Genomic DNA, 14,299 nt, shown 5'->3' on the forward strand with positions numbered 1-14,299 from the left:
TTCGGTACTGATTTACTTTCTCATTTTTTTAAAAGACAAAAAAAATTGATACGAATCGTTCGTTTATCCGAGTTAATTTGTTGAATAAGATTAGAGGGGTAAGTACTTGAAAAATGAGAACAAATTGTCATTGTACTTGGACAATTTTCTAACACTGATTTACGGTATTGATCGATATTCGATTTTCGGTACTGATTTACTCTTTCATTTCTCTATAAAAAAAAAAATTCATACGAATCTTGCATTTATCCGCGTTAATTTGATGAATAAATTAAATATTGATCGAGATTCAATTTTCGGTACTGACTGATTCTCTAATTTCTTTATAAGAGAATAAAAATTGATACGAATCGTTCTTTTATCCAACATAATTTGTTGAGTAAATTAGTGGGGTAAGTACCTGCAAGATGAAAACAACTTGTCATTGCACTTAGACAATTTTCTAACTCTGATTTATAGTATTAATCAATATCCGGTTTTCGGTACTGATTTAGTCTTTGATTTTTCTATAAAAGAAAAAAAGTTGATACAAATTTTGTTTACCCACGTTAATTTGATGAATAAATTCGATATTGATCGGTATTCGATTTTCGGTACTGATTTATTTTCTCACTTTTTTATGAGACAAGAAAAATTGATACGAATCGTTCGTTTATCTGAGTTAATTTGTTGAATAAGATTAGAGGGGTAAGTACCTGAGAAATGAGAACAAATTGTCATTGCACTTGGACAATTTTTTGACACTGATTTATGGTATTAATCGATATTCGATTTTTGGTACTGATTTACTCTTTCATTTCTCTATAAGAAAAAAAATTCATACAAATCGTTCACTTACCCGCGTTAATTTCATGAATAAATTATATATTGATCGGTCTTCAATTTTCGGCATTGACTGATTCTTTAATTTCTTTATAACAGAATAAAAATTGAATGCGAATCGTTCTTTTGTCCGACGGAATTTGTTGAGTAAATTAGTGGGGTAAGTACCTGCAAGATGAAAACAACTTGTCATTGCACTTGGACAATTTTCTTCACATTGATTTATGGTATTGATCAGTCTTCGGTTTTCGGTACTGATTTATTTTCTCATTATTTAATAAGACAAAAAAATTGATACGAATCGGTCGTTTATTCGAGTTAATTTGTTGAGTAAATTAGAGGGATAAACACCTGAAAAATGAGAACAAATTGTCATTGCACTTGGACAATTTTCTGACACTGATTTACGGTATTGATCGATATTCGATTTTCAGTACTGATTTACTCTTTCATTTCTCTATAAGAAAAAAAACTCATATGAATCGTTCATTTATCCGCGTTAATTTGATGAATAAATTAAATATTGATCGGTCTTCAATTATCGGTACTGACTGATTCTCTAATTTCTTTATAAGAGAATAAAAATTGATACGAATCGTTCTTTTATCCGACTTAATTTGTTGAGTAAATTAGTGGGGTAAGTACCTGCAATATGAAAACAACTTGTCATTGCACTTGGACAATTTTCCTGACATTGATTTATGGTATTGATCAGTCTTCGGTTTGCGGTACTGATTTATTTTCTCATTATTTTATAAGACAAAAAAATTGAAACGAATCGTTCGTTTATCCGAGTTAATTTGTTGAATAAGATTAGAGGGGTAAGTACCTGAAAAATGAGAACAAATTGTCATTGCACTTGGACAATTTTCTGACACTGATTTACGGTATTGATCGATATTCGATTTTCGGTATTGATTTACTCTTTCATTTCTCTATAAGAAAAAAAAATTCTTTCATTCATCCGCGTTAATTTGATGAATAAATTAAATATTGATCGGTCTTCAATTTTCGGTACTGATTCTCTAATTTCTTTATAAGAGAATAAAAATTGATACGAATCATTCTTTTATCCGACTTAATTTGTTGAGTAAATTAATGGCGTAAGTACCTGCAATATGAAAACAACTTGTCATTGCACTTAGACAATTTTCTAACGCTGATTTATAGTATTAATCAATATCCGGTTTTCGATACTGATTCAGTCTTTGATTTCTCTATAAAAGAAAAAAAGATCGATACAAATTGTTCATTTATCCGCGTTAATTTGATGAAAAAATTAGATATTGAACGATCTCCGATTTTCGGTACTGATTTATTTTCTCATTGTTTTATAAGACAAACAAATTGATACGAATCGTTCGTTTATCCGAGTTAATTTGTTGAATAAAATTAGATGGATAAGTACCTGAAAAATGAGGACAAATTGTCATTGCACTTGGACAATTGTCTGACACTGATTTATGGTATTAATCGATATTCGGTTTTCGGTACTGATTTACTTTCTCATTTTTTAAAAAGACAAAAAAAATTGATACGAATCGTTCGTTTATCCGAGTTAATTGTTGAATAAGATTAGAGGGGTAAGTACTTGAAAAATGAGAACAAATTGTCATTGTACTTGGACAATTTTCTAACACTGATTTACGGTATTGATCGATATTCGCTTGTCGGTACTGATTTACTCTTTCATTTTTCTATAAGAAAAAAAAAATTCATATGAATCGTTCATTTATCGGCGTTAATTTGATGAATAAATTAAATATTGATCGGTCTTCAATTTTCGGTACTGACTAATTCTATAATTTCTTTATAAGAGAATAAAAATTGATACGAATCTTTCTTTTATCCGACTTAATTTGTTGAGTAAATTAGTGGGGTAAATACCTGCAAGATGAAAGCAACTTGTCATTGCACTTAGACAATTTTCTAACACTGATTTATAGTATTGATCAATATCCGGTTTTCGGTACTGATTTAGTCTTTGATTTTTCTATAAAAGAAAAAAAGATTGATACAAATTTTGTTTACCCACGTTAATTTGATGAATAAATTCGATATTGATCGGTATTCGATTTTCGGTACTGATTTATTTTCTCACTTTTTTATGAGACAAGAAAAATTGATACGAATCGTTCGTTTATCTGAGTTAATTTGTTGAATAAGATTAGAGGGGTAAGTACCTGAAAAATAAGAATAAATTGTCATTGCGCGTGTGCAATTTTTTGACACTGATTTATGATATTAATCGATATTCGATTTTCGATACTGATTTACTCTTTCATTTCTCTATAAGAAAACAGAAAATTGATACGAATCGTTTATTAATCCGCGTTAATTTGATGAAAAAATTAGGTATTGATCGGTGTTCGGTTTTCGGAACTGATTTATTCTCTCATTTCTTTATAAGAAAAGAAAAATTGATACGAATCATTCGTTTATTCAAATTAATTTGTTGAGTAAATTAGAGGGCTAAGTACCTAAAAAATAAGAACAAATTGTAATTGCACGTGGACAATTTTCTGACGTTGATTTACGGTATTAATCGATATTCGATTTTTAGCACGGACTGCCACCACATACAGGTTTTACCGCCGAAACCTGAAAGTGGATGTAGCATCGTCGTTCCCCTCTCAAAATGGATGCAGATGGCGCCCTTTCCCAGTGCGGAAAGTCGGTGTCGTCGAAAACACCGTGTTGGCCGTTCTCACGTTCCTCTCTGCCATCTCTTATAAGGGGATGTAGAGTGAGCAAGAACCGTGCACGCTTTGCCGTTACCGTTAGGACGAATGTAGTGTGCACACATTTTCTCAGGGGGCGCGTCGGAATTCGGCAGAAAAAGCGTCCCGCCGTAATCGACCCGTTGACCGCTCTTAGGTTTCTCTCTGATAGGAGTTGCAGTTGGAAGTGTTGATTCGTTCTGCGACCGATAGACGTCGCCACATGTAAAAATCCGCGGTTCAGTGAATATGTTTCGAATAGGTAACAGAAACGGTATTATGTGATGGAGATGGATGTTGCTTAATTACTCGGTGATGTGATCGTCAATCTTGTGCACATCGTTGATATCGGACATTGGTTATCACCTGAAACCGGTAAAATGATGAATCAGTTCATTAGTATGCCGTGTAATCTATAATTATTAATTCTGATCTCTTTTCTTGTTTTCTTGCTTCACAACGATAATTTAATCGCGTATAATCAAAATATCATAGTACAGATATTTTAATTGAAATTATGGAATAGAATATTATCGAAAGAATATATTGTTTTATATAGTCAGCGAAACTTATATTTTTTAAGCATCATGTGCAATCTTTATCAGACATTAGTAATCGTTTTCTGATTTTAATATAACCTATCATATCTTTACTTCGGAGAGGACGAAACTAATTTGGTGTATGATGAATAACAGGACACTATATAACACTTCTCATTCAGCATAAAAGTTGCTGCAACATTGTAATATTGCAGCAATGTTGCTGCAACTTGTATGCAGTATGGTTTATAACTATGCTGCTATGAACTAATTTGCTACATTGTTAAGCTAAGGAAACACCGAAAATAGCAGCATGTAGTATGCATTGCTCGATTTGCGGCTCACCGTAGGACCTTCGACAAGTGCGATCACCGAGATGCGTTTATCGCTTTGGAGCCGTGGGCGATGATAGGTGTGACTTAATGTTTCCGGCCTGTCGTTTAAATCACGAAGGTCGTGCGGTGCGCGTTCAGCCACGTGATACAGCCGCGATCGCAATCTAGAAGAGAAAAGCCAGCACCAGCAGGCTTAACGTTAATAAATTCCCGGCCGGTCGTCTACATATCAGGCATTCGTATCGCGATTTAAGTGGCGAATTAGGGTCGTAGCCAGTGATCTAGGACGGATCGGTAAAGCCGCAGCTCGACTTGGTCGTAGCGACTCGCGGTCGTTAGGCCCGCGGATAAAGCCTCGCGGGAATCGTCTATAGCTCTGTGTCGTGACACACGTAACAATCAGGACGACCCTCTGGAGGAAGGTAGATTGCTTTCCCCAGCTGTCTCGGCAATGATCTCGAAAACTATGAGTGTATAACATCACACGGCGCGCAATAAGGTCTACCTTAGGGCTAGGCGAGGAGTACCCGAGGCTCCTACTTGCGAGGGATCTCTTTAACAGAGAAGGACTACAATGGAGATAAATAGCCACAGGGAACCATGAAGAAATCGAGATAAACGGCATTTTTGCCTTGCTTTTACATTCAGCGCGTCAGCGCTCTTCGACAAATTAAGGAAATATTTCGCTCGTGTTCTTATTACGCCGAAGATGGACTGATTACTCAGCCTGAAGAGAGGGAGAGAGAGAGAGAGAGAGGGGGGGGCAGAATTGTCCTTACTTTTTTATAAGCTGAAATTGTGAATTCGTTAATATGTCTTCTTTTAGTTTATCGCTTTGCTTTTCGGATTAGGCCACATTTAATTTCTGCCAACCACATTTTTCCTTCGACCATCAAAGGCTTTTTAAAGGGGCTAAAGTCATTACCTATCCACATACTGCGACGCGGAACAGCTGAGACTCCGCGCAAAAAATTGGCTTCATTATAGGACGCAATTAAAAGATGATAATGGAGGAGCGAGGGAGGGGGAGAGCGGGAGGACGCGCGTTGAAGTACCCGTTGAGCGTGATATATACGTAGTGTCTCGAATCTATCGAGTAATATTGCAAAGAGACGGTTTCACCGATCGCTTGAAGAGGCATTTCCCTTGAGATAATTGCCAATCCAGCAATATTCCTTGGGCTCTAGGTGATTGAGGATAAAGAGCTCGTCGTACGAATTAAATGCAGATGGACGGTGGTGGGATTTCTTGCCCCTCATTTAATTAACACTCTGCGTCGAGACAGCCTTGCTCTCGGAAAATTCGGTTATCAAGATATCTTCTACGCTTGAAATTTAAACAACGTCTCGACGTCCTCCCTCGACATTTCTTCGCCGAAGAGATATCGATCTCAAGTCCATACGAATTTATTCTCAGGATCGACGTAATTACGACGAGATAAATTTTGCAGAATGTATACGCGCGCGACAAAGAATCCACAGCCAAAAAGAGAAAAAAAAAAAGGAAAAAGAAATCGTCCCGATACGAGCGAATTCCAATCGTTGACACGAGGCATTACTCGGTGGGTCCAGGACACCCCGTAGTAGAAGAGCGGTGGAAGCAAGGCGAGACAGGCGGGAGCGTAAACAAGGAGAACGCATCGCGGGGGTGGCTCAACGGGGTACGAGGGCAAGGGGTTGTACCCGTCGCTCATGCGCGCCTGGAACCCCGCCCTGTCGCTTCGGACCACGGTCTGTCCTGTCGAGGACTCTTCGCCGAGGTGGTCGAATAGTCACGCTTTAACCCGCGATCCGCGAGGCGGAGGACGGCACTCGCCAGGTACGCGCAAGTGCTCAGACACGAGTAGAGAGGAGAGGAGAGGAGAGGAGAGGAGAGGAGGCTCGTCGCGCGCGCGAGAGAGGAGAATCTGTGTCGGCCGCGTCCGTCGTGCTCGCTCCTGCGAGAGCCCTCGCCGGAACGTCCCGGACAGCGATTCAAGGATCCACGGACGGAGGTCAGCGCGCGATCCCACCACGGCGGCCGGTGTGTGTCCCATGTCCTCGGAAAGGATCAACAGCGGCGGATCGATCGTCATCGGTTCGCGACGGCGAGTCGCGTGTAACAGGAAGTTCAGGCTGCCGATCGATTTGACCGATTCCGACGGCGAGAGGCCCGCTGCGTGCCGATCAGTTGCCGATGTGAGTGAGCTGCAGGCGTAAACAGGCTCCGTCGAGTTTTGTCCGCGCGAATGCTCCTTCGGAGCCAGGCGGAACGGTAGATCGCGACGGAGCACCGCGACGCAGGGTTCAAGGTGGAGGCTCGCACGGCTCTCACGAGTCACGAGGATACGTCGATTTGCTCCCTTTCTATCTTTCTATTTCTCTCTTTTTTCCTCTCTCTCTCTCTCTCTCTCTCTCTCTCTCTCTCTCAGTCTCTCTCTCTCTCTGGCTCTCCCTCTCTCTCTCTACTTCTCCCTTTCTCTCTTTCCATTTGTCTCTGATAGACGAACAGTGGATCAATCTGGTGTTGCTCGTGACAGGTCGTCGTCGAGTGTGCCGAGCACTGTTGATTGCGAGCGATGCGACAGCATTGGCGGCGTCGTTCAGATGAGTAAGCGCCTTCATTAGCGGAGGGTATATATATCGCTGACGATTGTGGCTTCCTCTAGGATAATTACGATCGGCCCCGAGCGCGCGCGAGCGCAACTGGTACACAGAGAGTACAAAGAGAAGAAGAAGAAGAAGAGGAGGCGGAGGAAGAAGAAGAAGAAGAGCAAGAGAGAGACGGTCGGCGCGAGACGTCAGGTCGAACGGCTGATCACACACGAGAGTTTACAAAGCGCGATATCGCGTCGATGTCGAGTTGTTCGCGAGCCTCCGCGATATTTCCGTCGTTCATTACCAAATACCACAACGTGCGCCTTACTGATGCAAGAGGAGGAGGAAGAAGATGAATAAGCAAGCCTAACTTGGGATCAACGGATTAACGAGATCATACCCACAGACACTCGCGCGCGCACGCATATACACACACACGTACGCGCACGTAGTCACACGCATACACGCACACATAGATACACACAAGCACAAACACAGATACACAACGCAGTTTTGTAACGCGAGGATCGCAAGCCGTCGGTGATACTTGTTCGCACGCGAGCACGCGGCCGCACGCGCGCATCGGCGAGATGCGCGATTTCCTACAAAACTGCGGCGTCTGAAAGGTCGTGATCGATCGACTCAATTTGATAATCTAAAAGAACCTCCAGCATATACAAGGTCGTTATGTATAAGCGATAAGGCAGGAGCTCTGTCTACGGCTGAAAAGTGAAGGAGGAGGTGACTGGAGAGGTGCTCTCTTTCTCTCTCTCTCTCTCTCTCTCTCTCTCTCTCTCTCGGGCAGCTGGTACGTGGCCTATCTATCGCGACGTGATTTACAAGGACCTACTTTTGAGGAAGCATCGAACTCGTGGAGACTCGCGGATATAGCGGCTTAGTCAAGCTCGCCGATCTGCTCTCGCGTAATGTCGAGCTCGGCACACCACGAAGAGGCGTGCTCGGTGCTCGACGGCGGAGCGCGCTGTATCGATCGCGAGATCGTCGCCCGCGTTCTTCGAGTTTCCAGGAGGAAGCTCACGACAATAGAACGCCCGTCGGCCAAACGCTCACGGAGAATCGTCCATTGAATGCTCGTCGGGCCGCGCTACGTGCTACCTTCGCAAAGCGTCGTGGCGAATCACGTCTCTAGTTTTGTACGTCGAGGAACCCGTGAGAAGGTTCAATGAGACCTTCGTCGGCCTATACGACGCCAGGCAGCCAGGCAGCCAGCCAGCCGGCCAGATCGCCGCACGTCGTACCAGCACATTCGGAAACATCGAGCTAATAAACACGGCCTCGCTCAATGCCTCCTGGTGAAGAAGGCAATCGCGATCGCGTACACTTGACCCCTGCTCAACTGCCGGACGACTCGTCGTGGCCGTGGCGAACGATGCTCGACAGTTGATCCCGGTTGACGCAAGCAACGTCCAACGCCAGAGTTCCAGCACCACGCGCTCTACGAGAAAGCGATGATCGGCTGCCTGTAGATCGGCGCGCTCGATGAGTCGTCGTAGAATCGAGCGTCGAGCAGCAGCCAGCACCGCCCGCCGGGGTAGCCGAAGAGGAAGCTTCGCATCGCGTCGTCCCCTTCTCGAGAGCCGTCTTGGGTGATGCGCGGAAGCAGCTCCGAACTCCTGCTGGAGCCGGGCTGCAGCCAGTGCCAGTGCGACCACGATCGGCATCAGCGTCGAGACAGCGGCAGCGGCGGCGGCGGCGGCGGCGGCGGCGGCGGCGGCGGCGACGGCGGCGGACACGACTTCCACGAGCGGGAGCTACGTCGTCGCAAGCTGTTGGAGCTCGGGTTCGGCGCGTCGCGGCGCCGACCGCCACGGCGTACCTGCCGTCAGCGGTTTAATTTCTACGCCACGTCAGCGCTGGCCTTCGTCGCGACCTCCGGCGGCGCGGCGCTCCTCTTCCTGGTGCCGCTCTACGTCGACCCGGCCATCAGCACCTTGGCGGCGGACTTCTCGCCGGAGCCGGTCATCTGCACCACCTCCCGCCGCGAGGAGCTCGCCGGTCTCTTCAACTGCACATGGAGCTCGTGTCGCGAGGGCTGCACCAGTGACGTGTACAGGTGCACCCATATATACGTCACCTATACGCCGTGGAGTAACGCCAGCATGAGGAACGAGACCGGCGGCAAGAACGCCACTGCGAACGCCACTGCGAACGCCACCGCCGCTCCGGCCACTGTCACTGCCGGTAGGGTCATTAATCAAGCGCTATTTCTCTTAACGGCTCTTTTTCTCGCGGCTCTTCGCGGTCCTTCCCTTATCTCTCCCGCGGCCGCTCGGCATGATAAAGAGATTTGCCGAGAGCCGCGCACAGTCTCGCTGTAGGACCGCGCCGCGCGCCCTGGGGAAACGGGAACGGGCGAGAGATTACGCGACAGGACTGGCTGAACATTTCAAGTAGCGGGGAAGTAGCCGACTTTTTTTTTTTTCGATCCCTTCGAAATTTACGGTATGATTGTACACGGACGATGATTCATGCGACACGTATCATCGGAAAATGCGCATAAAGCGCTCAAGACGTGACGGGCGCGTGATCCGTCAAATTCAAGAACGTAACGAGTATTTGATATTTTTACTCGTTCCACCCCCCCCTCCTCTCTGCGTATCGTTGCTGCTTGTAACTGACGAAATAGAATGTACCACCTGGGAAATGGAAGAAAAATTGGAATCCATTCCACAGTCGGGTAGATCAATATCACAGATTGCATATACGTAACCGACGAGCGGCATAAAAATTCAAATTCCCGGCGAGCGGCGCGCTCTCTAATATTTGCTATGTAAAAAAAATCTCTTGTTGAGCAGTGTCCTCCCCGGGGGACGTCGAGGCGGTGCTCCTGGTGAACATCAAGGGCTGCGGATACCCGCCGGTAGTCGATTGCGAGAACTTCACCCGCGAGTTGGGTTACGAGGGCGCGAAGTTTCCCTGCCATTACAGCCGGATGAACGGTAGCATAGTGATGGCGAACTATAATCGCGAGGCACAGGTCGCTACCATCATGCACTTCTTCGCGGCTCCTTTCGTAGTGACTCTCGCGACCAGCGTCGCGCTGTGTGTGATGCACTGTGACTGCAGATGCACGCCGCCGCCGCGACACCCGCCACGCGGCATAAGAAGATCCAGGGGCAACGATCTCAGGTAATGATTAGCTGGCTGGCCCGGAAGTGTGCAAATCCGAGAAACGCATTTTCCATATAACCGAGATACGGTATTGCCATATTAGCGTAGCGGCCACGTTCACATGTCCACGATGTACGGAATGACTTGAGAGAGATATATATATATATATATACGACCTTGTTAGTTGAATGAAACGTTGCTTAGAGTAGAGTAGAGTAGAGAGTAGAGTTGTGACACACGCGCGGGGAAGTCAAGAAGACGCTTCGACGCGTGAGAAAGAGAAAAGACGAGAAAACGGAAGAGAAGAAAAAAAAAAAAACAAAAAAAGAGGAAACGAGTCGCTGTGTGTGAAAGACAGAGAACGCGCGAAAGACCGGAGCGCGCGGCGGGATCCGCGCGCTCCGGTCGATGTCGATGACGATGTCGAGAATTGGCGATATACGGCCTTTCGTCGCGCAACGACGACGCGAGTCGCGACGCCGCGGAAGCTGCTGAAGAATTGGTGTTAATATCGCAATTATTGTAATATTACAGCTGCTGCATGAGTATAAAAAATCGATAACGGGTTAGAAGCGTGCCAGAAGTCGTCCGTTTTAGAAGGTGTATTTGACGAGGCAAATAAACTTTCTAAACCATACTTAACGAGACGAAGCGACTTAACAAAGAGAGATGTGTTACTACCAGCGTACTTACACTGTCGTCGTGATACGGTGCTAAACACTTTTGGCTGCGAATACTGCCTTAGAAGGTATCCTCAAAGATCATTTTTCACGAATTGATTGGTGTAATCTTTACTTAGTCTTCGTGTTCCGTTGTGCATACGTCACGGTGTGCTCGTAGTAATAACTCCGAACGACCTCGTCAGCACTTCTTGAGCATCCTCCTCCCTCTTCCACCGCAGGAATCGGCAAGTAATTGACCCTTGTTCGTCTTACACGACACGTACGACACTTGTGATTGTCGCGAATGTCTGACGGAAGGACGATCGCGCGGCGGCGGTGCTTCTCAGCTGTCGATCGCTGGGCTCTCGATCTCGAACAGTCACTCGCAACTCTCGATGGTAAATTCTGCTTAAACCGCCGGCGAATTTGTAGCTTTTAAAGTTCGCGACTGACTGAAACTCGTAGACTGATATCCTGTCGTCTTTAATCAAACGCACCGCCAAGTTGGGACAGATTACCGTTCGTTATCGTTCCTTTTCTTTCGTCTTTTTCTTTTCTTTTTTTGATAACAGTATAACGAGACTTCCGTACGTCGGAAGATTCGAAGAGACGAACTTTGACGCTTCTCTCTACTTCCGCGACGTCACCCGTCGTCAGTCTAAATATTTGTAGTGGCTTGCATACACACACACACATACGTTGCTGACGTTCTTTCGAGATAGCTTGTGCACTTGCATGCGCGACTCAAGTTATGCGTTCTTCTTTGCTACAGAGTAGTACCGATGTCACTTCTTAATGCTTGGCTATAATTTCCATGCAAAATGCGCTTCGCTGCAAAAATATTAATAACCCTCACCGGCCCACGACGGAACACGGAGAGACGCCTTAGAAATAGAAATACACTCTTATCATATCATTACAGAAGAGAGAGAGCGAATCGCAGAAACGGAAATCGGATATCGATTCATCATACTCTAATCTCCGCTAATTAGCTCCAAGTGGCGCACCACGTCTCATTAACGAAACGAGTGTGCGCCGCCGAAAGCCGTGACTGCGGCCTCCGTGCAACGCAATGTGAACACGTAAAAAGAGATCTCTCTAGTCTTATCGATCGGACGCCGTAAGTAATTCCGTGAACTCGGAACAATATCGACAGCAGCTCTCTCGCATGGACGTTTTGCGCGGACGTTGCGTGAACACACGCGGAGAGCAGCCGCGTGTGACTCGCGTAATCGACACCCATACACACACACACACATGTCTCTCCTTCTTCCAAATACAATCCTCTTCTCTTCTCTCTCTCTCTCTCTCTCTCTCTCTCTCTCTCTCTCTCTCCCCCCCTCTCTCTTTTTCTCTCTATCTTCTCCTCTCTCTTCATTTTTCCTGTCGACCGCGCTGAGCGAAACAGTGACACACAAGTCGCGTAGCCTCCTCATCACACGGCGAGAATTTCGTCGCGAGAGTACTCGACGACGCGAGACAAATGTAGCCGCAACGTACCTATTGTAACATGGCCGCTACCCTCCGGGGAAAAGTGCTGAAAATTGCACGAGCCGTGTTGAAAGTCTCGCGCGTTCAGCGCCCGACGACGCACCGTCCAACATTATACGACTCATCATCGCTGACTTATAGCATTATTCCGCGCGAGCGTTAACGCACGTCGCAAGCGTGCATCAACGTTGCATTAAAAGGACGTTCCAAGTGTCGAAAAGTTGCGAAGCCGTACGTCAAGAAGTTACCGCAGTAATGGCCGCGCGCGCGCGCGTGCGAACGGCGGGGAAAGAATGATGTGTACTTTTATTTCTTCCCACACATCGCACATGCCCACAAGCCGCGCAATACCTCGCTGCTCCCGCGCGCGAGCCGAAGAGTCGTCGTAAACGGATTTATCGAGTTTCGCGCGTACGTACATACTTGGGCATTACGACGGTAAAATATTAAATTGTCGCCCGGGCGACGGCGCAGAGGCCTGCGAAGAGGCGGATCGGAGTCGGGAGCGTCTCGTAGCCAGAGAGTCTTCTCCCTCTTCGTTTCTTTCTTTCGTGTTTGACTTTAACCCTTTGCCGCATAGTGGTCCTCCCAGAGTACCACCTGTCATCCAAGCTTGTTTCTCGAATAATTTAAATTTTCCACATATTTCTTTAGCATATTTCGTATCGTCGGACTACTAAAATGTTCCTCTAACTAATACACCGACCTTTAGAGTCATTTCCAATAAGTAATTTGTTATTAACAAGCATACACTGAACAAAGCCGTCGTTTTTAGAGGACTCGTTTTTAGAAACTCGTTCGCATGAAACTTTAAGTAATAACATATACTTCAAAATCATTATCTGGAGATTTTCGGAGTCGTTGAATCCGGTGTGAAAAATACAAAATTCAAAATGGCGGATCCAATATGGCGGACGGAATTTTTCAAATCAGTCGAATTCGCTTGAAACTTGTTACTCGGGGGTTTTCGAAGTCGCTGAATACGAATTTGGCGTGAAAAATACAAAATTCAAAATGACGGATCTCTCATGTGGCGAACATAATTATAGAAATGAAACAAGCTGACTGCGCTTGAGAACCGGGCAATCTGATCGAATCTCAACCGAACCTTGCCCCGTATATATCCGTCATAGCTCTGGCATTTCGAATTTTCGATAATGAATTTGTAATTAGCAACCTCGAAAACCTTTAAATAACAAATTTCAAGCGAATTCGGTTGATTTTGAAAATTTCGTCCGCCATATTGGACTCGTCATTTTGAATTTCGTATTTTTCACCCCGGATTTACGACCCTGAAAACCCCCAAGTAACAAGTTTCACAAAATTATATTCATTAGAAAAAAACGTGCAACAAAGGGTTAAGTACGAAAAGATTAAGTGATCCGAAGCAATCTCTGTTCCCTTCGCGGCTAGCCCTCGTTATCTCGCGATTTTTCACCGTTTGTCACTTCCACGGCGATGGTATTCGAAAACGCGAGATCGGGGGTGGTGAGGATGATAGTCGGCAAATGGCAGCCGAGGCTGCCATACGTCAGAATTGGATTAACCAGCGACCCTGGCCGTGCTTTTTCTCTCTCTCTCTCTCTCTGTCTCTCTCTTTCTCTTTCTTTCTCGCCTTCTCCTTCTCTCTCACTTTCTCTGCCTCATTTCTTCCTCGTTTCTCGTCCCTTTTTCTCTACTTCTCTCCACGGAGTAGTTCGCGCTGCTGGACGCATTGCGTGCACTTCCACCGCCGGGATGGTATTTCCGCGTTCAGAGCTTTCCGTTTTTATCTCCTCGGGCCACGCGAGCTGTCGCACAAATCATTATAATCCGTAATAATGTAATCATGTTTGCCCGGACTAGTGCCGGGGATTATCTCGGTAATAGCATGTTGTCCGAACGAAACTGTCGTATCGGTTCTCGCGGGTTCGCGCGCTCGCCCTTGCCTCTCGTTTACGACCTTCCGTTCAAATTGTCGCCGTCGACGCTCGACTCTATAAGAGTAGTGCACAAGTACGAGCAAGGACGGGGACTCGTTGT

At 45.6% G+C, this 14,299-nt stretch overlaps 1 protein-coding gene across 4 annotated transcripts in view; it reads left to right on the forward strand.

Moving 5' to 3' along the window:
- Positions 1 to 6,857: 6,857 nt before the first annotated feature.
- Positions 6,858 to 14,299, forward strand: part of Teh1 (tipE homolog 1 phospholipid transfer protein) — a 46,638-nt gene continuing 39,196 nt past the window's right edge. Inside the window, exons 1-4 of one of the 4 annotated variants that reach the window (XR_002162857.2) lie at positions 6,858 to 9,194; positions 9,809 to 10,142; positions 10,659 to 10,872; positions 11,709 to 12,061. Coding sequence is in view for 2 of the 4 variants with exons in the window: in XM_025300734.1 (XP_025156519.1) it covers positions 8,603 to 9,194; positions 9,809 to 10,142; positions 10,659 to 10,686 (954 nt within the window). In the remaining 2 variants the exon portion in view is untranslated. Of the gene's footprint in view, positions 9,195 to 9,808; positions 10,143 to 10,658; positions 12,062 to 14,299 lie in introns of those variants that run through there. The other 3 variants (XR_003113201.1, XM_025300734.1, XM_025300733.1) reach the window with 3 other exon arrangements.

Source organism: Harpegnathos saltator, unplaced genomic scaffold (assembly GCF_003227715.2).
Source record: "Harpegnathos saltator strain DR-91 unplaced genomic scaffold, Hsal_v8.6 scaffold381, whole genome shotgun sequence".
In the NCBI taxonomy this organism is placed as follows: domain Eukaryota; kingdom Metazoa; phylum Arthropoda; class Insecta; order Hymenoptera; family Formicidae; genus Harpegnathos; species Harpegnathos saltator.